General features: G+C 38.8%; 1 protein-coding gene across 1 annotated transcript in view; it reads left to right on the top strand.

Annotated features, from left to right (window-relative positions):
- The window catches only part of PDE11A (phosphodiesterase 11A), a 211879-nt gene that overhangs the window by 134127 nt on the left and 53764 nt on the right, over positions 1-23988 (top strand). Inside the window, exons 11-12 of the mRNA XM_073305996.1 lie at positions 19817-19963; positions 20068-20175. Coding sequence (XP_073162097.1) covers positions 19817-19963; positions 20068-20175 — 255 coding nt within the window. The remainder of the gene's footprint in view (positions 1-19816; positions 19964-20067; positions 20176-23988) is intronic.

The raw sequence follows: 23988 nt of genomic DNA, 5'->3' as shown, positions 1-23988 counted from the left end.
AGCTGGCTGCAACTTAATCTGGACAACAGTGAGATGATCTAGGTTGCTTGGGGAAGCAGCAGAAGAGTTGGAAAAATTGATACCTGTGGCTGCATTGATTGACAATGTGGAACCACCACTTCTAATTCAGTTGTGTATGTTCATTTTGCTATTAAATTCTTAGGCAGCAGTTGTGGCCTACAATGCCGTTTGCATCTGTGCCTGATGAATAATGCAACATTTTCTTTCATGTGCGTACCTTGCCACAGTTATCCATACCTTTATCACCTCAAATCTACAGTACTGTAATGTGCTCTACATAGGAATACACCTTAAGGCCACTCACAAACTGAATCTAGTGCAGAATATTTTAACCTGCTTAGTACATTGAATTTCGTCTCAGGAGCCCAGTACGCCAGTTCTCTGGATCTGCTCTGGCTTACATTTCATCTCTAGGTGGAATTCTAGGTGTTGCTCTTAGCCCATAAAGCTCTCAGTGGTTTGGGCCACAGGCTGATATTTTCAATCATCATCATCTTCATCAGCTGTTCCATATTAAGTGGCAGGACAAGTTCACCAATATTTATAGCCAAACCGAGCAACCACCTTCATCAGCACTGGTTTCAATGGTTTCCTTGGTACAGATACATTATTAGGATAGAAGACCAATGAATTATGAAGTATATTTGCCAAGGAATCCTGCCATACAGTCATAATCATATGGTCGCCAAAAGCTTCAGTGGCACGATAAAATTGCCAGTGGTGGCCATAGACTGAACATCCAGCCAGGCTGCCTTATGTACCTACCTAGAGATCGATCAGGCTGGCACTTGAGCTGCCAATAGGCTATGTGCCATTGGGATTTGCCTTGGTGATGACAACAATGACCTGAGAGACCACCTCTGACCCCATGTAATGCTGCTACACTTGCCATAAATGGAAGTGCTCAAGCTGAAGCCCCCTTCTATAAATGGTAGGGAGCTGTTGGTGGAGTGTGCTCCATAAGGATTCCTTGACTGTGGCTCTCACTCCACAATATGATCCGCCAGAGCCAGATTTAATATTTGCTGGTGGATATTTATTTGTATGTCAAGGGGAGTGAATAATTCTGAAATATATTTTGTATTTGAATTTATATAGGGGATGTATGTTCAGACAAGGCTGGGCACATTACAGATTTTTATAAAAATACATGAATAAATTTCCTCTGTCTCAATCTTGTTTTTCTATCTTTGCCATCTTATTTATCTTTGGCCTTATCTTTTTGTTCTTTATTTTATCTATCCCCAAAATGTTTTTTCCTTTTTATTTTTGGCTGCATAAACTTTTAAGTAGTGGCTGTTACCAAGTGATGAAAATGAATAGATATACTTGAAGCTTATTTTTCCTGAGGCTATTGTCTATTATCTTATTTTTGTTGTATCACAATAAATCCAAGAGGTTGTAGTCTAGGCTGTTAAAGAGTTATTGATGAAATTCCAATTAAAATCAACTTTAATTTTTGCAGCTGAGAATAATGTATGTTGCTACAGTGGGTGCCCTTTTTAAAGAGTTACAATTCATCAGAGAAATCACATCACAAGAAAATGCCATTTCTAAGTTCCTGAAGTAACAAATGACACTTTGGTTGCCATTGCTGCTATTCCCCTATTGAGAATTCACTTTTTTTTTCTTCTTCTAAAAAGGAAACTTCCTTAATTAAACTTCCTAAGTCTACTTAGGCTTTGTAAAAATCTCTCAGGGAAAGTAGTGGAAGCACCATTGGCTGGGAGGCTGAAATCCACACTGGGCAGTAGAGGAGGAAAGGTACAATACTGAACATTGTAAATGAACATGATGATAGGCCATATAACCTAATAGATCTTTTCCATGTCTGATGTCTATGATTGTATCATTGTCATATCTCCACATTATACTTAGTTTTCTACATTTTTGAAGGAATTCCACTTCCTGAATTATTGGAATGACCCTCTTAAAAATAGCTCTTCACTGATAATAGGTCTCAAAACTGGGTTGCCTTCTTTTAAAAATGCTTACATTATTAGAAGTTACTCTCTAAATAACCCAGCATTTGGGGTCATACCAAAATGTTGTTTTTATTGGAGGTTCCATCTCAGTAAGAAATCCAATTACAGTAACTCCTCACTTAAAGTCGTCCCAGTTAACGTTGTTTTGTTGCTGATCAATTAGAGAACATGGTCATTTAAAGTTGTGCAATGCTCCCTTATAACGTTGTTTGGCAGCTGCCTGCTTTGTCCACCTCTTGCAGGAAGAGCAGCCCATTGGAACTAGCTGGTGGGGGTTTGGAGCCAGGGTGGGCCGACAGCCCCCCTATCAACTCCCCACTCCCCTAAGTTCCCCTGTGGCAGCTGCCCAGCAGGCTATCAGTTCCCAGCAGTTCAGCTCTCCCTACCCCCACTGCCATGTGCTGCTCCTGCCCTCGGCCTTGAAGCTGCTCCTGGGAGCCTCCTGCTTGCTGTGCAGGGAGGGCGGAAGAAAAGGGCTAATGTCAGGGTGTCCACCTTCCCTGCCCCCCTCCATCTCCATAGAGCAGTGAGGGACACTGACTTCATGGAAATTTCCCCATGTACTCTGCTGTCAATGACACAGAAGAATTACATAAATTACATTTTATCACTCACTTTGTCATATGATGAGAGAGGAAGGTTGGTGTTTTGGCTAGGGCACTGGAGTGGACTCAAGAGATCTAGGTTCAGTAGTCAGTTCTGCCACATACTTCCTCTGTGGCCCTTGGACAAAAATTACATAATTTCTCTGGGTGTAATTCAGGCCCCATTGAAGTGAAGGGGAGCTTAGCCAATGTCTTCAGTGGGCCTAGGATTTCATTCTCTTTGCCTCAGATCCCCGATTTGTAAAACTGCATAACAATGCTTTCTTCCCGCAACCTTTGTCTGTGTTGTCTATTCTGATTGTAAGCTCTTAGTGTGGCAGGCTATCTATGCACTGTTAATGTGTATATTGTGCTTACTACAGTGGGGCTGGGATCTCAGTTAACAACAAATGAATCTTTAGGGTCCAAACCTGCATTTGTTGCCAATTTTAAAAAGTCATTGTAATCAATGAGAGTTTGGGGTTGGCATACAATGCAGATTGGGATCCTTTTTCAGTTTCTGTAGTTACAGAATAACAGTGGATTTTAGATGGGGGAGGGAATTAGGGAAAATTACACCACTAGAGCTACTAAAGACCATCAGGACTAACAGTATTAGGTTTCCCACCATTGTTCCCATAATTGGGATGTGTACAGTACTCCTATCTTCCATTTGAAAATGGATGTTGCTCCTGTGAATGATGTACAAAAGTAAAAGTAATAGACATATAAACATAATATTACACTATGGTCTACAGCTGAAGAAATAGTTTCTAATACATAATGCACTACACAAATTTAATCTTTTCCTATTCACAGAATGCCCATCAACAGATTCTCTCAAATGTATTTGTTATTCAAAATTATTCAACATTTTTTGTAATGTTCATTTAAACTCTGATGGCTTGCTATTTGGATCTCTGTTGCTTAGTTTGGACTGGTCATACAAATCACATTGTATTATTTCTATTCTCTGACTTGAACAGCATAGTTCTTATAGGCAGACTTTTGCTGCAACTGCTTTGTTTCCAGGAAGCAAATTTAAAATCAGCCTTCTGTAAACATTTGTGATCATGAGATTAAAATGTGGTTTCCAGAAGTATTCTTGCATCTAAAACTCAATCATATGAATGTTCACAGGAATTGAAGACAAGAGTGATGAATACAAAGATGAAGGAAGTTCCTTAAAAATTCAAATGAATATTTCTCCAATTTTTGAAATCACCCAGTTCTACTATGGAGGCAAATCTCCTCTCCTATGTTTCAGGATTATTTTACTGAAGGTCATGGGCCTGATTCACCGCTATATTTCTCCTGATTTACATCTGTGTAATTCCATTACAAACAAAATGAGTTACATCAGCATAAAACTGGAGTCACAGTGGTGGATCATGCCCCCATATCTACATGAATTCATTTTCTTTAATTTATTGGGAAACTAGGACTATTTGTGTCTTTAAAAGCTGTGTGCCAAGTCAGAATGGAAATTAAAATACTCTGTTGTCTCTTCGATTTAAAATTAGGCAGACATTTCTAATTTCCATACTCCCATTATTAATGTTTGGCTAAAATCATTTGTAATATTATTGAATAGAAAAGCCTCCGTTAACCAAACTCTGTTTAGCCTATATTCGGTTATGTCCTATAGAGTTGTATTATACTGCCTGGCTGGCGCCTTCTCATTGGGATCTAGGTTCACCACGCCTGAAACATCATTGTCTTTTTCCCAGTGCTATCCAGATTTAGAAATCCAGCCTTCAAGAGTAAAGAATGCAGGATCGAGCCTCTGGACTGGATATTTTTAGAAAGAAAGAGTCACTGAATCCTGAGATAGGATTAAACAAGTGCTATGTATTAGATCAGTTTGAAAACTCAAATAGCAAATAAACACACCCACAAACACACATCACCTTAAAATTCAACTAATGTATTTTACAGAGAGAATATGCAAACACTCCTCTCTTGATGTGTAATATACAAGAAGCTATTTTTAAAAAGCTAACCTAATTGTGCAGCTCTGAATGGTATAAGCCAGATCAATATTTAATGGCTATGATGCATTATTTATTGCTTTTTGAGATAGTCCCTTCTGTAAGGTGAACAGTACACAGGAGAGCCACACGACAAAAATAATGGATCACCTACCGTACAAAATCTTTGATTCAGATTGTAGTGATAATAATATCCCTTCTGTCTCAGCTACTTTGGCTTAACTGTGGCTCAAAAAGGACTAGCCTAATTGTGGAAAACAAAGTTGTGCTTGGATTTTTGTCTCTTAAAAATCACAGATATTTCATAAAATAAAGATTGAGGAAAATTGAGCTAAAAAAGGAAAACAATTTTACTACTGCTACTCGACCTGACAATCTAAACAGTTGGACACACTGATTAGACAACTTATTTGCATAAATTGAATTCTGTGACGGCACCAGCTGTAATGGAATAAAATGAGTTTAGTACATCCATTATCTGAGGTTATAATTTTATACATTCTTAGATACTCTGTGATGGACAGTGGAAATAAAATTAAATTGAAATTAGGTTGAAATTTAAAAAAAGTCACCAGATCTACAAATGTAAAAAAATGTTGGAAAAATTTCATTACAGTGTTTCCTTTTTTAAGTTCAATTAAAAAAAAAAAAAAACCTCTAGTTATTTCAATTGAATAATATTGAGTTCATGTGGCAAAAACACACTCTCTTTTCTTGCAGGACAGGTGGAATGTTTAGATTCCAGGATGATGTCTGTATATCTGTCTAGTGTATTTATATGGGGTCTGCCACCATAGTATCTAAGTGTTGGTATTTAGCTAGGTTCCCAGCTCTGTCACTGATGGATCACATGAGTGAGAAGGGCAAGTCACTTCATCTCTTTATGTTTTGTTTCCCTATCTGTAAAAAGAGGATAATATTCAAACCCCTCTGTAAGGCTCACAGATTCTTGAATTAGTAGGTACTATACCAGTACAAAAGATGATGATGGATTATCATAAACCTGTCCAAAATGCCTTGAGGTTTAGGCTGAAAATTGAGATGGTTCTGATGTTTTCTGTGATTATTAGTGAGTCCTTTATTTAAAGATCTTAGGACTTTAGTAGAACATCTCTTATAGAACAGTCTTATATAATCTAATAGGAATTAAACAATAGGAGTCTATAGATGTTTATTAAAATTCTGTGGAAATTACCCCACAACATTATGGAATTTAGTAGAATTTTTTTTAATAGGTGTGTTCTATAGAATTTTATAGGGAAGTGATGTCTCTATATGATTATATGCTATGTGTTAAAAAACAAGCATCAAAAAGCAATATTGTTGTTCTGATTGCAGAATGAGGGAATGCCGTAAGTAGCTATATTAAATAATAAATGAGTACCTCTAACATAGAAAGTTGACAACATTATAGTCAAACTGGAATATAAATCTAATTGGTTTTAAAGCTCTACCTAGTTGTTTCTATCCATAAACTACAGGAAATTTGTTTTCTATTACTTTTAATAACAGGAAAATGGAACTAGATAATACAAGTAAGCAAGACATTCAGTTACGTTTTTGGAAGAATTCTACACAAAAAGAAACTGAAAATTATTTACTGATTGTATTTTACTATAAATCTAAATCAAAGCGCCTAACCTGGGCTCCTGGCTCCTTTTACAGAAATTAAAAATACATTCCTAAGGAAAAAATATGCCCAAATCAGCAGTCTAAAAAAATATCAGTGACATTTTCCCTTTACTGCTGGCTATTTTCACTTTATTAGGTCATTGTTTTCACTACAGTAATGATATTTTGACAACAGTCAGGTTGAGAAACCTTAAAAAGGGAACGATGTAAGAAAAGGGATTGATGTTAACTAATTTACCCCATGCTAAAAGACTTCATGTGGTAGTGTGTTGCTGCTATCAGTTATGTTGTTGATATTGGTTACGTTGTTTATATATGTTGTTAAATTTCTCCTTTTGTTGCATTCGTTGTGGTGTCCAGAAATGCTGCCTCAGGGCTTAGATGCTGTTTCCAGTTTGCTTGTTTTTCCAAGCAAATGTTAGAGACATTGCATCATTCATAGCAGGAGGTGAAATGATTCATTATCCAATAGAGCTATTGTCTTTCCTTCAATCTGATTGGTCACCTTCCTCGACAGCAATCTCTTCATCTGAAAAGCTCTGTGGAAAAAATGCAGTCCAGCATTATTATATTCAACCAACCACAATGCAAGAAAGATAAGATGTAGTCCATAGAAAATGTCATCTGAATGAGAGGAATTCTGCTTTACGATCAAGCATCAACACTTGTCAAATGATAAAGTAGTATGAGTCAGTTATGAACACTTACAAATTTATACTGGAAAAAGACATGCAGATAGCAATAAAGACAGAGTGTCTGTACATTCAAGTCAAGTCAGAACTAGTCCAGAATGACTCCTTGCTCCAGGAATGATCACTCATATTGTGAAGCCTCTCATTATGGATCTGATTGTGAACCACTTACAATGGTGAGCAATTATTCACAGAAGTACCCTATTGACATTGAGATGACTCATATGGAATTGCTCACTATTGGGAACACCGGGTTCCCAATCTGGCCTTATTAGGAGCGTTGTATTGATATCTGCTCTAAATACTGACAGAACTCTTCAAAGTAATCTAGTACAAAACTGTATAAAATTACATATTTTGTACCGATCTAACCTGACTTTTTTCTATAGCATCCATTGGTCGGAAAACATGAAAAATATTTTCTGTTTTTCATCAAATTTAATTTCACTGGAACTTTTGACCAGCTCTAGTATTGTCTACATACTATTTAAATGCAAAAGGAAAATGTTCATCTTAAAAATCATATTAAAAAGCAAAATCCTTTGTATTCGTGATGGGGGGAAATTGCTTTTTTCAGTGTGAGTAATGAAAATGGAGTAGGCAGTTTTTCCTTTGTTAAAAGCCCAGTTCACTTTCTGGCTTGTTTGCGCTAGCAAAATGCTGCAACGTTTTGGTTGCAAATGCTACCAGGAAATGCTTGATTATTTTTTCACAATTTTCTATTGTAATTGTTTTTAAAATATTAATGGTAATATTCCTATAATTTTTTTAAATAAAAGTTTATTTTTACAATTTTTTTTGCCAAAGTTAGCTTGGTAACATCCCTTTACATTTTTTAGGTAGAGCCAAATTGTTTACATTTGAGCTAGAACCTCTTTGCAATTAGAAAGTTCAGGAGAGGTCGGAAACTGGAAATCCCTAAGAAATAAATCCACTGTGAGATGAACGTGTTTGGCCACTGGGTGCCATCCTTGCTCCATATTAAGGCTGGTAGTTGAGACCATTTCTCTAAAAATGTAAAATTCTGAAGAAGGTAATTCTAGTATAATTTCAAACTGTAATAGTGTTTTTGACTGTGCATGTACTGGAATATGTTAGCAACATAGGCAGTTTATTGCTGTTGCACAGGAGAGTGAGGTGAGAAAGAACCTAAAGAAATACCCGCACTGGTTCAGATCTGTTAGAATCAACCCCCTCACCCCCCCATCAAAAATTTCATCTCACGAATCTCTGTAAACTAATACTGGAGTGGGGGGGGGGGCCTGCTATCTCACTACATGCACGCGAGTAAATTTGTTCCCATGAGTAATTTCCGTTGGACTTCACTGGGACTACTAGATGGAGTAAAGTTATTCAGGTGTGTAAGTGGGCATACAGAGGCCATTAGGCATGTGTCATACAGACAGAATCTATTATTTGGTATGTAAAAGTAAGTGATTACAGTTTGGCAAAAGTTTATTTATTATATTGTTTCATTACCTGTCAGACTGATGCAGAATTCTGTAGATTAAAAGAGTTCATGCAACTACTTCTTTTTCTCCAAGCGAAAGGCCAGGCAGAGTGAACATATTTTCTAACAGAAGAAATATGTTGGGTAGTCTTTTAAATGATAAACATTTTAAATATGTGAAAATTTTGATTCCAGCACTTCTGTTTCTTGCTGCAACTGCATAGAGATTGTACAGATTGCACCCCAGGCGAGAACAGTAAACTGAATATTTTATGAGAAAATTTCTGTGAAGAATTCTGTCATCTTTCACTTTGCAGCAAGTTATATCCAGCACTGTGAACAAGAACAACAACTGGGGACATGGCACATCAATGTTTCCTAGTGTAGTTATGATCTTGACTGCACATGTGCAGATCTATATATTGCATTTTAATAGTGTAATTGACCCCATTTTGTATCCCCATGAGTGTCATGGCTCTTAATACAATCCCTGGTTTACTACAGACTTGAAGGCAAAAGAAGCAGACGCTTTGTGTCTAGCCCCACATAGGCTCTACCGCTAAATGGGTTCTAGATAACCACTTGCGCATCTTTACTATAGAAGGTAGAAAGGAAAGGCTGTAGTTAGTTAATAAAAGGACTATGCTGTGTATAGTCTAATTCAGCCTTCCACAACTAGCCCCCTAGATAGGGGACAGCTCCTGTAGAAACTGCCTGCCAATTCATACTTCCTCAACTCATGTTACTGCTCGGTGGCCTCCTCCATTTCCATGCATCACGCGCATTCCTTCATGATATAGGGATCGGAGGTGGTAGCAGTAGTTTAATCTGTCTCCTTCCTTTTCGCCACTAACCAGACTAACCTCACTCCACTGTTCCTGGATTCAGCCTTTTTTATGGCCTTTGTTCCAAATCATCATCATTATTTATTATTTGTATTGTGAAAGCACCTGAAGGCATTGTGGTAGGTGCAGTACAAACCCATAAAAGTGATGGGCCTTGCCCTGAAGAACTTACAGTTTAAGTCAAACGGCTAATCAACTGGCTTCCTTCAGAAGAGAAGACTATAAACTCACCACAGTTTACCCACACATTTTTGAGCAGGCGGCTGAACTGCTTTTGGTCACCCACTATGTTTGCTTCTCCTGTCCTCCTCAAACCATTCATTACTTGGCATCTCCCCAGCTCCACAAAAGCCACTTCCACCCTGCTGACAAGAGAACTAATTACTCTTCCTTTGCTACCGCTTGGGCATCCTTCTCGTTCCTGACACTCTTCTTGTATCTCCAGGTCCCCAGGTCCTTTGGAATAGGGTCCTCAGGAAAGGCAAGGGAGCTGGCTTAGCTCCTGAGAAACCACCACTCACGTAATCCCCTGTGGGTCAGTTCCATTGCGCTGGAGAAGTTTCTGGTATCTGTGGTATCCCAGAAATTGCGACATTCTGTTGTGACAACCTGCTGACATTTTGGGCGTTTCTTTGAATCGAAAAATAAGTTTTACATGGTACTCTTGTAATAACATATATGCTTGATTGGCTCTCTTCCCCTTGTTACTGCAGGCATTCAGCACTCATTGCAGGTTAACTAATATTCCAAAAATCTTTGAGCATTTTTGACATTTTCTGACAGTGTTAAGGATGAAGTAAATGTAGACACTGGTTTGGGTGGGAAAAAGCTCTTACTCATCACACACAAATACTTCAATAAATAGCAAAGAGAATACACAAAGGTAAATTGTTTTTTGGGTTTGAAAATCTCTTTTTCCAGTTTGCATCAATACTGAAGTCCTTTTCAGTAGTAAATGTTAACAGCTGGGCTTTAGAGTTACCATCACATTAAAATGAATGGGGGAAATTTCTACCACTGTCTGAGCTTTTGTTTTATTCTACAGACTCATCAAGACAGCCGCACACTGATTTTTGTAGTAAATACAAAATCTTTGCGACTAACAGGGCAAGAAACCATTTTTGAAAGCTTTAGGCCATAAGAAAATATCATGAATTGAAACCCCTGCTTGGAGAGTACTGTATGATGAGACACTGTATAAAAATCCCAGAAATGGGAAATAAAAATAGTATATTTTGTTGGAAATCTAAAGATGCTTAGAACTACCTATTAACATTTTAACCTACATCTTCAAATGAATAAATGAAGGGAAAGAAGAAAAGGAGAGGAAGAGAGAGAAGGAGAAGGTGGGAGAGGATGAGATGTTTGTGTTTGGGCCCAGTCATTACTTAAGATAAGAAATCTTCAAGGTGAGCCCTAGAACTGCCAAAGGTTTTGTTAAACAGCTACCACCTTCAACCCTGAAGCATTTTAAAGATGGATGAAAGTGATTCCTGTTTGTACAGATCATTTACAAAGTTTGTAAAACACTTTGGGATCCCTTAGGAAGAAATGTGCTAAATAAATATAAGTAAATAATAAATATTAATCTTAAGAGTTGAAAGGGCAGGTGTCTCCAGAGAGCTTATAAAATGTCCACCTTCTCTCAGAAATCCATTGCTGAGGAGCCTTTTTTTCCTTTCCCTATCTCCTTAAAAAGCTTACTTGGGAGCTCTTACACTCCACGATTAGGTTCAGTCATTGGCATAGAACAGTGTGTGCCCCATGAAGGGGAGGATGTGGGTTTGGAATTTGAACTTGCTCATTTGCTGTCAATTATCAGGGCTGAGTAACGTTGCAGAAGTATCATACTTCGCTTCAGGGATTGGAGGGAAGTTTAGCTTTGTGTCACTGTACAGTTTTACGAATCAGCCTGTCAGGAGCCGCAGGAACTCAAGCTAGCCCTGTTAGCTTTGCAAGAGCCATAGTAAGGCAAGACTTCTTTTGGGGGGGGGGGGGGGGGAGGAAAGCTGACAGTGTTAAGGGAAACAAGGCCGCCCTGAAGGTGCCTAAGCTGTGATTTAATGATTCAGCATGTTTGGTATATTTTTAAAACCTATACTTGCAACTCAAAGGAAACTAAAAAGAACAAGATAAAGATGAAATTTTGTAGGAGAACTTTGAGGTTTTCTAGATGTAAATGGATGTTATTTATCTGAAGATAGTTAATTTGATTTTGATTTAAAGTCAATTTAACACAGTTGTGCTATAGCTGTCACAGAAGATCTGAAATAAGATTTTTATCCATAATGGAACACTAGCCCACTCATATTTGCATAGCTTCTCCCCTATGTCACAAACACTTAGGAGAAAAAAGCTGCACAGGCAAAAGGAAATCTTCATCCTGCTTCAGTAATGTGCATGTTTCCAAGACTGTACCAGCTAGCCATCTGACTGTACATCAGATTGCATAGTTCAACTTTTTCCTCTGGCCAATAGGGTCAATACTTGCAATTGCATCAAGCTGCTGCAGCTGGATCAAATGCAGTGAATGCTGCTGATGTAGAGTGTAGAGTAATTTAATACCTGCCCACATCTACTGCAAATGTATTTTTAAAGCCATCTTCTCCTAGGCCCCCTTCCTCTCTCACACCTTCCTCTTTCCTTCCTTCAGAGGAAGGGTTAGAAGACTTGTTTGGAACATTTCCTCTGCCCCCAGATGACCCTGGATTTCTCCCTTGTCCTTTGAGAAGCGTGACTATTTCCTGTCTCCCTTAATGGGCTCTCTCCACTTGCTGTATCTTCTGGGAGGGGCAACTTGACCTCTCCTTTCCCTCCTAAATCTATTGCAGGAACGAAAAACCTGGCTTCCTTACCCTCATGCATTTACATGGGGTGCGTGGCCCATCCTCATTACCCACCCTGCCTCTTCATGGGGGCAGCAAGTTGGCCCTCTCCCCCATAAAAGCAGATTAGGGCCTTGTGGGGATAGGCAGCCTGCAAGTCTGACCCTGTTTTGCAGTATGGTTTGGGAAACACTTCCCCTAGTCTTGCTGCTTGTGGCTCTTTAATCTCTGGGGCTGGAACTGCACTAATGGATTAGTATTAGCTCTTCACCTATACTGGTAACCATTAAAAAAATCAACTGTTACTACATGGTGGAATATGGCCTACTAATTATTTCCAATTCCTCTATAAAAATAGGTCAGAAGCACATTAGCTCTCCATACGTGCACCTTGGCAGATCATTGTTTGGAAAGTTCTTGCCCTGTAGAATGCCTAATCCATAGTTACATACTTTACCCCTAACAATAATAGATGGTTTAGACCATTAATCACTTTTATTTTATGCCTCTGTTCTTTTAAAACAGCCTATAAGGAGAAAAGAATTGTGTCATACATTTTGTTTCTATGTGCTAGAAAACAATTTTAACACTGAACATTGATTTTAACAACATAAATAATGTATTCTGTGCTTTTTTCTATTATATTTTGTGACAAAATTTTGAAATGTGACATTTTTACTTCAGTACCCTATGACATTTATCTCTGTTCATGAGTCCTAGTTTGGAAAAAAAAATAGCTGATTCTGAAAGGATCAACTGACTGATCAGAAATATTTGAAAGAATGACTTAAAAAACTGCAACTCTATTTCAGCATTTACTTGTGGAAACACTGAGTCAGTATCTGAAGTGTTGTTCTAACCATTTGTCCTACCTGGCCATTATAAGACTAAAATTTAAAAATCCCCAAACCCGTGTTTCATACACAAATAGGTTTCTATACTGAAACACAAGGTAAATATCATACTTTTGTTCTCAGCCCACAGTTCACAATCATAGAAAGACAGGACTGGAAGGGACCTCGAGAGGTCATCTAGTCCAGTCCCCTGCACTCATGACAGGAATAAGTATTATCTAGACCATCCCTGACAGGTGTTTGTCTAACCTGCTCTTAAAAATCTTTAATGCTGGAGATTCCACAACCTCCCTAGGCAATTTATTCCAGTGCTTAACCACCCTGACAGGAAGTTTTTCATCATGCCCAACATAAACCTCCCTTGCTGCAATTTAAGCTCATTGCTTCTTGTCCTATCCTCAGGAGTTAAGAAGAACAATTCTTCTCCCCCCTCCGTGTAACAACGTTTTACGTACTTGAAAACTGTTATGTCCCCTTTAAGTCTTCTCTTTTCCAGACTAAGAGTTATCCAAATGTTCTGTTTAGGTGGGTGATGTGTTGCTTAGCAAGTGCTTCTATTATTTAATAGAAAAAGCTGAATAAATAGTTTTATTAACCCAGTGAATTTTGTTAAAGTAAATATTAATACTAATAATGACCATATGTAATATTTGGTTAGAGCATCCAAACATGGTTTCTGAAACAGTGATGAACACACTTTTCCTGTTCTAACTTTGTATGTAAACTGGATTCAGCACAGGTAACTTGCCAGCTGAGGATAATCTGCAGATCTCAAAGCACTTTGCAAAGGAAAGTAAGAATGATTATTCCCATTTTATAGATGGGGAAGCCATGACATAAAGAGATGAAGTGACTTCCCTAAAGTCGTTCAGCAGGTCAGTAGCAGCAGTAGGGCCAGAATCCAGATGTCATGACTTCCAGGCCAGTACCATATTTCCTCAAACACGCTGCCTCCTTACATAGCTTATTCTCCGAAAGCTTCCTCTGCTGTTGTCGCTTTTATACCTTCTTGAGAAATGGTGCAAGGGCACTTCCTTGATCTTTACTTGACAAAGGGGGAGGCAAAGAAATTTATCTTAATCTATCTGCCCCCAGAAGAACCAATTTTTTTTATTTCAGAGCGGTAGCTGTGTTAGTCTGTATCAGCAAAAACAACGAGGAGTCCTTGTGGCACCTTGGAGACTAACAAATTTATTTGGGCATAAGCTTTCGTGGGCTAGAACCCCCTTCATCGGACGCATGGAGTGAAAATACAGGAGCAGGTATAAATACATGAAAGGATGTATTTATTTATTTTGCAATGGGCTCAGCCAATGTGTCTTCTAAAGTGAAAATAAGTTGAATAAAAAATATGCATGTCTGATGTTGCTGGAAAACACTTATATCGACAATACTGGAGCAGTTGCTCAACAACACCTAATTCCTGTGCAAATATGATGCCTGCAATGCTGCCAAGGTCAGCAGAGTCTCCTAGTAGGAGTCAGTGCTAATGTCACATTTTAAGCTGCATGAGGGCAAGGTTCATTGAGGTACCTTTCTGTGTAGTAACCCCCTACATGCCCTATCAATAAGCAGAAGCAGCTATAGCTTGGGTGCTTCAAATGCTGCAGCATGCCAGTGATCTGAAGCATTCCAGGCTCTGGTATGCACCAGTGTACATACAGCTTGCCCACAAGTTCGAATCAGAGGGCAAGAGAGTTAATTTTTGCAGTGGAGAAGGGGACAGCCAGACTGGTTATGTTGATACACAAGTGGAACTCTTTGTGCCAGAAACGAGATGTGGAAATCTGGAATGTAAGGGAGCAGGGAGACTGATAGACCTGTGGCTGGTTAAGTGAGGGGTGTGTGTATAACGTGTCCATAAAGCACCCTCAAAAACCCTAGATTCCTCCAGCTGTCTCCACTTCATTACTCACTCTGCTTCCAGTTACTTCAGTATTCCCATGTAGTGTGACCCACTTTTAAACCTCAAAAGTGGTTTAAAGACATCTGTTTTTGTTGATGAATTTGAGGGTATTTAATATTTAGTAATACATTTTGCAAATCTTTTCAAGGGCAAGATTGTAGTTTTGGCCAGTGTGCCAGTTTTAATGCAATATATTATTCAAATTGAAAATAAGATTAAAAGTAAACTTGTTTGCAGGAACATTCACCAGGCTGAATGTGACATACTTAGAAACATACTTAGTGAGACCAGCAGAAGTCTCCCATTTTGGTTCGCTTGCTTGCTTGCTCTTTCCCTGCACGTGATTGCTTTTTTCAGCCCTGACAGTATGAACACTTTAAAACGCTGTGTGGCTTTTTACTTCAGAAGCTGATTATATAATATATACACATACATACAGTCTGTAAGAACACAAGTGAATAAGTATTTATCTTTTTTCATTGAGTCATATGCTAACAACATAAAGAAACAAAATCTACGCAGCCAATATGTTCCAAAGATGGAGAACACGATAAAATGCTTGTCTCCAGCATTGCTGAGGTATAAGCACCAGAGTTTACCTTTTGGCTGAAGTAATAAACTCTCAGTGCTTCCCAAATCTTGATTTGCTCAAAAGTTTTTTTGTTTAGGTTCTGCCCCCGACTTATATAGCCACAAAAGCCTAGGATCAGACCAGTGATCCATCTATTCCACCGCGCTGTCTCTGACAATAGCCAAAACCAGAGGCTAAATTTTGTATAACCTTAGCATGTCTCCTCTTGTTCCATTTAATTTCTGATGCGGGGGTCCGAACAAAACTACTGGCCTTCAGTGAGCCTCCCTGACCATTATTCCAGCTTTTATACATTGATTCATCAGGGCTCAGTCATTCATCTCCTAGCAGTTCACCTTGTCATATGTATGTTATAAAATCATTTGATAATATTTGTACAATAAAATAAAATAAAAAATTAAAATTAAAATAAAATAAAAGCAGCAAGGAAATGAGGAGGAAAAAGGGCCTGACTGTGTCTGACTCTAAGTGGGTGCCACAAGGGGAGAAGTCAGCACATGGAGCTCTTGCCAGCACCAACCCCCTTATACTTCGGGGTAAAGGCAGCCACAGCTCTGATCCATGTGCTCCAATCTTGGGTGATCCCTGGGAAGGATCTGGTAGCTGTGGTGGATTATATCCTCAACGTGAGTCAGCAATGCAATGCTGTTGCAAAAAACAAATGCAATTTTAAGTTGCATTAATAGAGGCATAGCATGAAAGTCATGAGAGGTGATAGTATCACCCTACTTTACTCTGGTGAGGCCTCAGCTGGGTACGGTGTCCAATTATGAGCAAAGGCTGAAGCAATGTTTAGTTTAGTTGTATGTTTAGTTTGGAAAAGAGGAGATTGAAGGGGGACATGACAGTGATCTTCAAATACTTGAAAGGCTGCCATAAAAAAGATGGAGAAAAGTGGTTCTCTCTTGCCACAGAAGGCAATAGGTTCAAACTACGACATAGCAGATTTAGATTAAATTTCAGGAAAAGCTTCCTAACTGCAAGAACAGACTGCATAGGGAGGCGGTAAAAGCTCCTTCGCCAGAGGTTTTCGAAAGGAGGCTGGATGCCCATCTGTTTTGGATAGTTTAGACACAACAAATCGTGCATCTTGGCAGGGGGTTAGACTAGATGACCCTTGCGCTCCCTTCTAACCCTATGATTTTGTGGTCTGCAGCCTCCACCATAGGCTGCCGAGTCCCACCCACAGGAGTGAATGCTACACTGGAAGTTCTTTGGTCTGAAGGTGACAGGAAATTTTGGCCCTCCGGTAGCTTTTTAAAGAGAAGAATAATCGGGCCTTGTGTGTTAAGAGGGGTCATGAAAACAATTCGTGTTTAAATCAAATCTTTGTTTTGAGCCCAATTTGGCTACAACCAATGAGGGCATGTACATTTCTGATTACAGTAGGGCTATGTGACTCGTCCTTGAATAAGGATGAAATGAAGGTATTTGTAATAATCCTGCCTATACTAGGGGAAAGAGACTTCAGTGCATAATGATGTTCTCAGTCATTTTGAGAAAGATACAAATATCTACTCATCAGGTGTAAAATTTTCAAAGGTGCCCAAGTGACTAGGAGCCTAAATCCCATTGAAAGCCTATTGGACTTAAATCTCTCAAGTTGACTTTCAGCGGCTTCTAAATCATGAGGCACCCTTGAAAATTTTACCTCTCTAATCCAGTCCCTGGAGCCTTAATCCCACCTGTCCTCCAAGAAGAGAACTTTTTTAGGTGTTTTTGTTTGTTGGAAAAGAAATTCAGTGAAATTCACTACACTGTACAGGAAGTCTCCTGGGAATTCTGAGGATTCAGGGCTGTATGTTTTAACATTCTGTATAGTGAATATTTTTATACCTTCGTAATTTAAAAAAAAAAAAGAAGTTTAATGACCCCTCTCCTACAAACCCCAGGCTGCTGCAGCTCAGATATAAGAAAGTGAGGACAGACAATGCCAGGTGCAGCCAGCACACTCCTGCAGCCACACAACATCATGTCATTTTTATAAACATTATTCAAATTAGCTTCAGCACTCGTAATTCTGTTGTTTCCTTTATTGCTGTTGTAAAGCAAATGGTTCTTTTACACAAATGTTTTCTCCCACCTATTAATCCAGTTATAGATTATGGCACTCCTTTAAATTTAGGGATGTAAAGCCTCTTAAATATTTAGAAGTTTAAGACTGATATGGGAAGAAATTTCCTTTGATTTGCTTTATTAATATCCTGAGGGTCAATTTGTTATAGATTTGGAATATATTATTGCTACGCTGTTCTTTGACAAAGAGAGAAGAAAATGATGGTATTGTATTTGAGCTACAGCATCAAATATCTCCCTTTGAATTAGAGTTGGATGGACAATGCAACTCCCCTCCACCCCCCAATTATCTTTGAAATTTTTCCACAGATTTTTTTGGCTTTTCAGCATAAACCCAAAAATCTAAGACAAAAAGACAAAAAGTGAAAAAATTTCCAGCAACATTTTTTGTTTTGTCACATTTTTTGGTGAAAAAATTTCAGCCAGCTCTACTTCAAAAGTGCTGGCAACAAAAGAGCTACGTTAGAAGTTCATGCCAATAAACTTCCTTATAACATTTAGCTCAAAAAAACCCCAGATATATGCTTCCAGCAGCATTTTGCAAAGAGTGCATTTATAACAAATACATGTATCAGTGGAGGAATGAAACTCCACATACATCGCAAACAGCCTGATGAAGCTTTGAAGAACGAGTGAACCATAAGAAAATTTGACATTGGCTATTAGCTCCCTTAAATTCAGCATAGCAGAGACTTAGCAGTTATGACCGAATTTCACATCTACAGAGACAAGGTGGGTGAGGTAATATCTTTTATTGGACCAATATTTATTGGTGAGAGAGACAAGCTTTCAAGCTTACACAGCTTGTCTCTGTCACCAATGGAAGTTGGTCCAATAATATATATTACCTCACCCACCTTGTATCCTGGGACTGACATGGCTACAATAACACTGCATATTTTACATCTACAGCATTTTATAATCAATGTCATTTTCTCTACCTTAAAAATTATTTTAGTGCTTATTAGCCAAATCATGAGAGATGTCAAGCATCTATAATTCTCATTGATATAAAATGGCAGAGGTTCAGAAGATTTCAGGATTTGCTCCTATGGAAGATGCTAAACTGATGAAAAGTGAAGTCCCGTGTTTCCAGAGTAGAGATAGCTGAGGCAATAGCAAAGCTAGCTTCCCCACATGTATCCTGCAAAGTTCAACCATGTCCTGGAAAGACTTTAGGATTTAGATGGTTCAGTTTTCTTTGCCAATTCAGTTCTAGATTGGTGAACCCTTTTCAGCTAGCACAGGTCACGGTGATTTTTTGTGCTACTGGCGCCCCTCTGTTAGATATGGAATTAAAAATAACTTTTTATTTTAGTTGGCCATTAACCAGCCACTTTAACGTTCCAACATTTGTACTGTATTGTGGCAAGTTCACACCATCTCGTATTATATGGTGTGGTTGAATAGCTTGAGCCAAGTGTAAAGTCATTAGCAGGCACTTGTGTTTAAGAAAAGGTTTTGTGTGTTGCTAACACTCCAGGTTTATGACCAATGAGTTTTAAAAAATGGAGATATAAGATTGAAACATACACTTTTTTTAAATCATCACCAAAAAAATGTGACTGCATGGGCAATTCTGGTACTTGTGTGCAAATGGCTAGTTAGCTGCTACACAGCTACATGTATCCATATACATTTAACTGATTTGGGTGCACAAATGCAATAATTGCACAGAGAATAGTATGCACTGTTGTACTATTTTGCATTTAAAAAACCCTCACTCGTCATCTTTTTTTTTTAAAAAAGATGAATTTATAGTGTTATATTTACAAAAAGCAAAATGTAAGGCTGTTATTGTCATGTATTTAGAAAATGAACTGAATGCTCCAAACAACTTTGTTTAAATTTGAAAAATATTTACTCTAGAAATATCTTGTATTACCCTTTTTGTCTCTCTGAACATACAGTAAAACTGTATAGAACAGCGGACAATTGTACAACTACAGGCTGTAAGGAAATTTGGCGAGAGAAACTCTTCAGGATGGTGTATTTATTTCTCTGTTTCTGAAAGGTAGCCGTTAAAATTCACAGGTGCTGGCTGTCCAGATGTTTGTTGCATTTGACCATTGTAATTTGCAGTAGAATATACTGTGTTGCTACAATATCTGTAAAGAGGAAAGCTATTATAGTCTATATTCTATATATGGGCTCCAGCATTGATAGTAAGCATATTTCCTACTCAGATTAGCTTTTTTCCCCTTATGTGCTTAGGGCAACAAAAGTTCAAATTGAAATTTAGATCTAGTAGAGTGTATTTACAGGTCAGCGATGACTTATAATAAATTTGTTCCAAGAATCAGACAAAGGAAAAAACCTTGAATTTTGAACAAGGAGTTTCCCTTTCTCTTTGTCATTTCTAGGGAGCGAGCATACCACTGGTGTCAGAGCTTGGCATTGACAATATCCATTTTGATGACTTTTCACTCGATGTGGATGCCATGATTACTGCAGCCCTCCGGATGTTCATGGAGCTTGGAATGGTTCAGAAATTTAAAATTGACTATGAGGTAACCATCTGCTCTGTAGAGATATCTGCCACTTTGTCTTGGCAGTGCTATGCCCATTTGTACACATTTAGTAGCCCTGATACAATTTGTACTTTTCATTTCAGACACTGTGTAGGTGGCTTTTGACAGTAAGGAAGAATTATCGAATGGTTCTGTATCACAACTGGAGGCATGCTTTCAATGTGTGCCAGTTAATGTTTGCAATGTTAACTGTAAGTATTCCACGAAAGGGACAGCCCTCATAAGAGCTTTTATCATCACAGTGTCTTATGTGGCTAAACATCTTTTCCAGTGTTTATTTTTTAGTTATTATATTCATTTATGTTATAGCAATGTACAATAAATAAGGGAGCACAATTTTGGCACCCGTTTTATAGAGTTTTAGCAACAGTGATATCACAGGCACATTAAAATGACTAATAATTAACAGATGACAATCTTGGAGTAGGAAGCTTATTAGAGATTTTGATCTTACTATGTCTTCCTTTTTTGAAATCTTTGATTTTGCATTTATTTCTGCATGTGAACATGGAGGTCATAAAAACCTGAGTGTGTAGAATCCTATCAGCAGGGTTATTTGGTGCAATGATACTTATTCAGCTACTTCCCTAGCTTCATCTAAATAGATATAGGAGATATTGGCTTATAAACCATTTAAAAATGGGTTTCCTTAGAGAGGATCCGAATAGGTCCTGCAGCCTCCACATATTGTTTTCTGCTGTTCATCAAAGATATCCATCAAAGGGTCTAACCTTCTCTCTGCATATAAAGTACTCTTATTGATGCCAATAGTCCACAACCATTTTGGCCTGGGGGCTGCTCAGGCCCCACTCCCTGGGCAGGTAGAGGGTCCGCCATGGCTTCCCACAGCCGCCGGTAAGAAGCGGGAAGCCATGGCTTCTGTGGGAAGCCGCAGCAGACCCATTACCTGCCCTGGGTGGGGGGCCCAAGCAGCCCCCAGGCCAACATGGAGCCCAGCCAGGGAGCTATGGGGAGCCACAGCGGACTCTCCACCGGCCCATGGTGGGGGGAGGGGGGGGCCCGAGGGCAGGTGGAGGGTCCGCGACTCTGCACAGGCTCCCCACACAGCTCTCTCTGACTGGTGTCTGGCAGGGGGATGTCTCGGAGCCTCAGCCCGGCCCCCAGTGTACAGCCCTGCAAATCCACAGATATCTGCGAATATCCGCAGATAATTTTTGTGGATCGTGGATCGGATGCGGATACACATTTGTGTATCTGCGCAGGGCTCTAGAGAGAAGGATTGTAGCTATAGTTATTTTTCTGTATTGCTCTCCTTTTAAACTACAGATGGCCTAAAGTCAAAATTGCAAATCCAAATCCCTTCATTTCAGGAGAATACAGTTTGAATTCCTGGATCCAAACTTGCTCTTAAGATTTGTGGTTAGAACCAAAACTGGAAGGGGCTTACTTTCTGGTTGAGATGCATCTGAAACCTTGGTAAGAACAGCTGTTTGAAAGATTTCAGGCCTTGATAATGGAAAGTTTTGAGAACAGATGCAAGATCCCTACTGTTCAAGGCAATAGAAACTGATCCACCATGAGATTTGCACTGTTTTGAGCTAAAATTTAACAGGTGGTGGGATTTAACTCCCAAAACTGAACATGAACCCTGATTCAGCCTCAAACTGCAGTGTAAATCTAATCTGGATCCAAACACAGCCTCATTGGTTTATCTTGAGCCTTAAGAGAAGGTCCTGCAGTATAGTGTTTGTGCAAACATTTCCTCATATGTAGTCTGAAAGACGACTATGAAAAGTTGTTCATGTTTAAACCTTTTAACCCTTTAAGTGCCTTGGGGTATAAAGGGTGAATAGCTTTAAAGATTTGCCTTAGGAACATGGCATGACTCATATTATAAGCTATACCAATAGCTAGAAAGTTGTCCTAATAACTAGTTTCATTCATCATTTTCCAAAGGTTTGCCTGTCCGTAGCATACATCTATCCAAACCAACAAACATGTGAGATGCTGCACATGTCTTGGTAAAACAACCTGTGTTCACTCCATGAATATTTGCATTTGAAATTGTATATCTTCACATTTACAAACCTGTTCTGGGGCAAAATTGTTGTTGTTTGTGGCAACAAACACATTTCTCTGCAGAAAAAAGTGATGTCTGTCTGTCTTCTGGGCAAAACTGATTTTTCCACAGTGAATGACAATTTTACTGCTTCTTTTCTTATCAAAAATATAAAGAAACTGAAATTTTTTAAGTTTTCTCCCCACAAAATTATGAACTTTTTTTTCTAGTTTTGCTGTTTTTCAATTTGTTTTTTAACAAAGCCATAATTTTGGAAGCAATACTCAAATATTATTAAGCAGATAATACAATAACTGGGGTGACAGAGTGACTTGCTTTAACCAACTGGATTCAGATTAATCACTGAAAAATCAAACCCAAAGTGTCTTCGTTGGATACCCACAAATTCGTGCATCTAAAAGCCCAGGCCACTGTTGAAAATGCTGGCCTGTTTACTTTCCCAGGGTCATAACAGGAAGCCTGTCACTGACATAGGCAGAAAGAGAACCCAAGAGTTCTGAATCACTGCCCTGTGGCTTAGCTACAGCAGCATTCATCCCTTCGAATCAAGGGCCATGCATAGAAGTTTAATCTGTATTTTTTCTACTTGAATTTTTTTTTTATGGCAAATGTGAGCTACCATAAATTGATGGTGGGCTACCATAAGTTTCTTTATATAGCTATGCCATATGCTGATTTAGTCACTTTTGTGTTAATGAGATCTCTGTTGGACAATATTAAAACGCTTACATCTCTTCAAGACACTGTACGAGTCTATAAATCAGTTGGGAGTTGACAGGCTCCCTCCATCCAAATATTTGCAGAAGAATAAGTAAAAGAACTGGATGGAACGTGTCACATACTGAGATGAGAGAATTCTAAGTGGTGAAATCTGACATGAAATTCATGGTATGTAAAAGTAGATTAGTAAGGCACCAGACAGAAACCTGCAAATCCAAGAATTAAACTGATTCATTGCATTTTGTTGACAATAATATATATAAAAAAATCAAACCACACAAGTTTCATGGTACATTCCAACACATCTCCATTTTGGAGAATCCTGGGCTTATTTGTGGAAATTAGCAAGCAAGGGCTTTGCTGGAAACCAGGCGCATCTCAAAGACTGTGTACTTGTTTTCTAAAGGGAGAGGGAGGGCATGTGAGCATTACCGCTTTTCAAGACTCCTACCACCTGCCAGTCTATAAAACACCATTTGCATCAACGATGTTGCGACTGGCAGTGTTGTCAGAGGAGGCTGCATAACTTGTCCTGTAAATGGATTAGACTGGGCCTGATCCAGTGCCCACTGAAGTCTTTCCATTGACTTCAGTGGACATTGGATCAGGTCCTTAGCACTTTACATGTTCATACACATGCTGCGCAAATATGATCTAAAATGGATCCCCACAACTCTCCTTTGAGATAGGTAAGTATTAATATCCCTGTTACACAGATGTGCAAAGTGAGGCAGAAAAATAAAGAGAGAGTCACTAATACAGCCAGAATTAGAACTCCGTCTCCTGGCTCACAGCCATGTATCAGACCACCAAACAACGCAGCATTCCATAAGAGAGAGCTGTTTCAGTACTCACCATGAGAGGAAGTAAATAGAGAGGTTCAGTGGGGAGAAAGGCCTATGGAAGACAGAGAATGGCAGTCACTCTTAGTATTCTTATAGCTGGAAATAAGTTGTTCAGATAAATAGAATTAAAATGGTTTCCACAGGCAAATGTACAAGAGCACTTTTCTGTATCTGAAATGTTGTGGCATTAGACACAGTGTATGAACCTTATGCTAAACTTCACAGCCAAGTTGATAATATGCAGGGAAGCAGTAGTTTTTCAAATTTCATTTTTCATGGTGAGAAAGGACAACAAGATGCCAGACAAGCCACTGATACATGCCTGAGAAGTAAAACCAAAGCCAGGGCTAACTGCTTTATCATTTGAAATTGGACTGAATTAAATTCTGTGTATTTCT

Source organism: Lepidochelys kempii, chromosome 11, assembly GCF_965140285.1.
Source record: "Lepidochelys kempii isolate rLepKem1 chromosome 11, rLepKem1.hap1, whole genome shotgun sequence".
Taxonomy (NCBI): domain Eukaryota; kingdom Metazoa; phylum Chordata; order Testudines; family Cheloniidae; genus Lepidochelys; species Lepidochelys kempii.
This window is presented reverse-complemented; position numbering and strand designations above follow the sequence as displayed.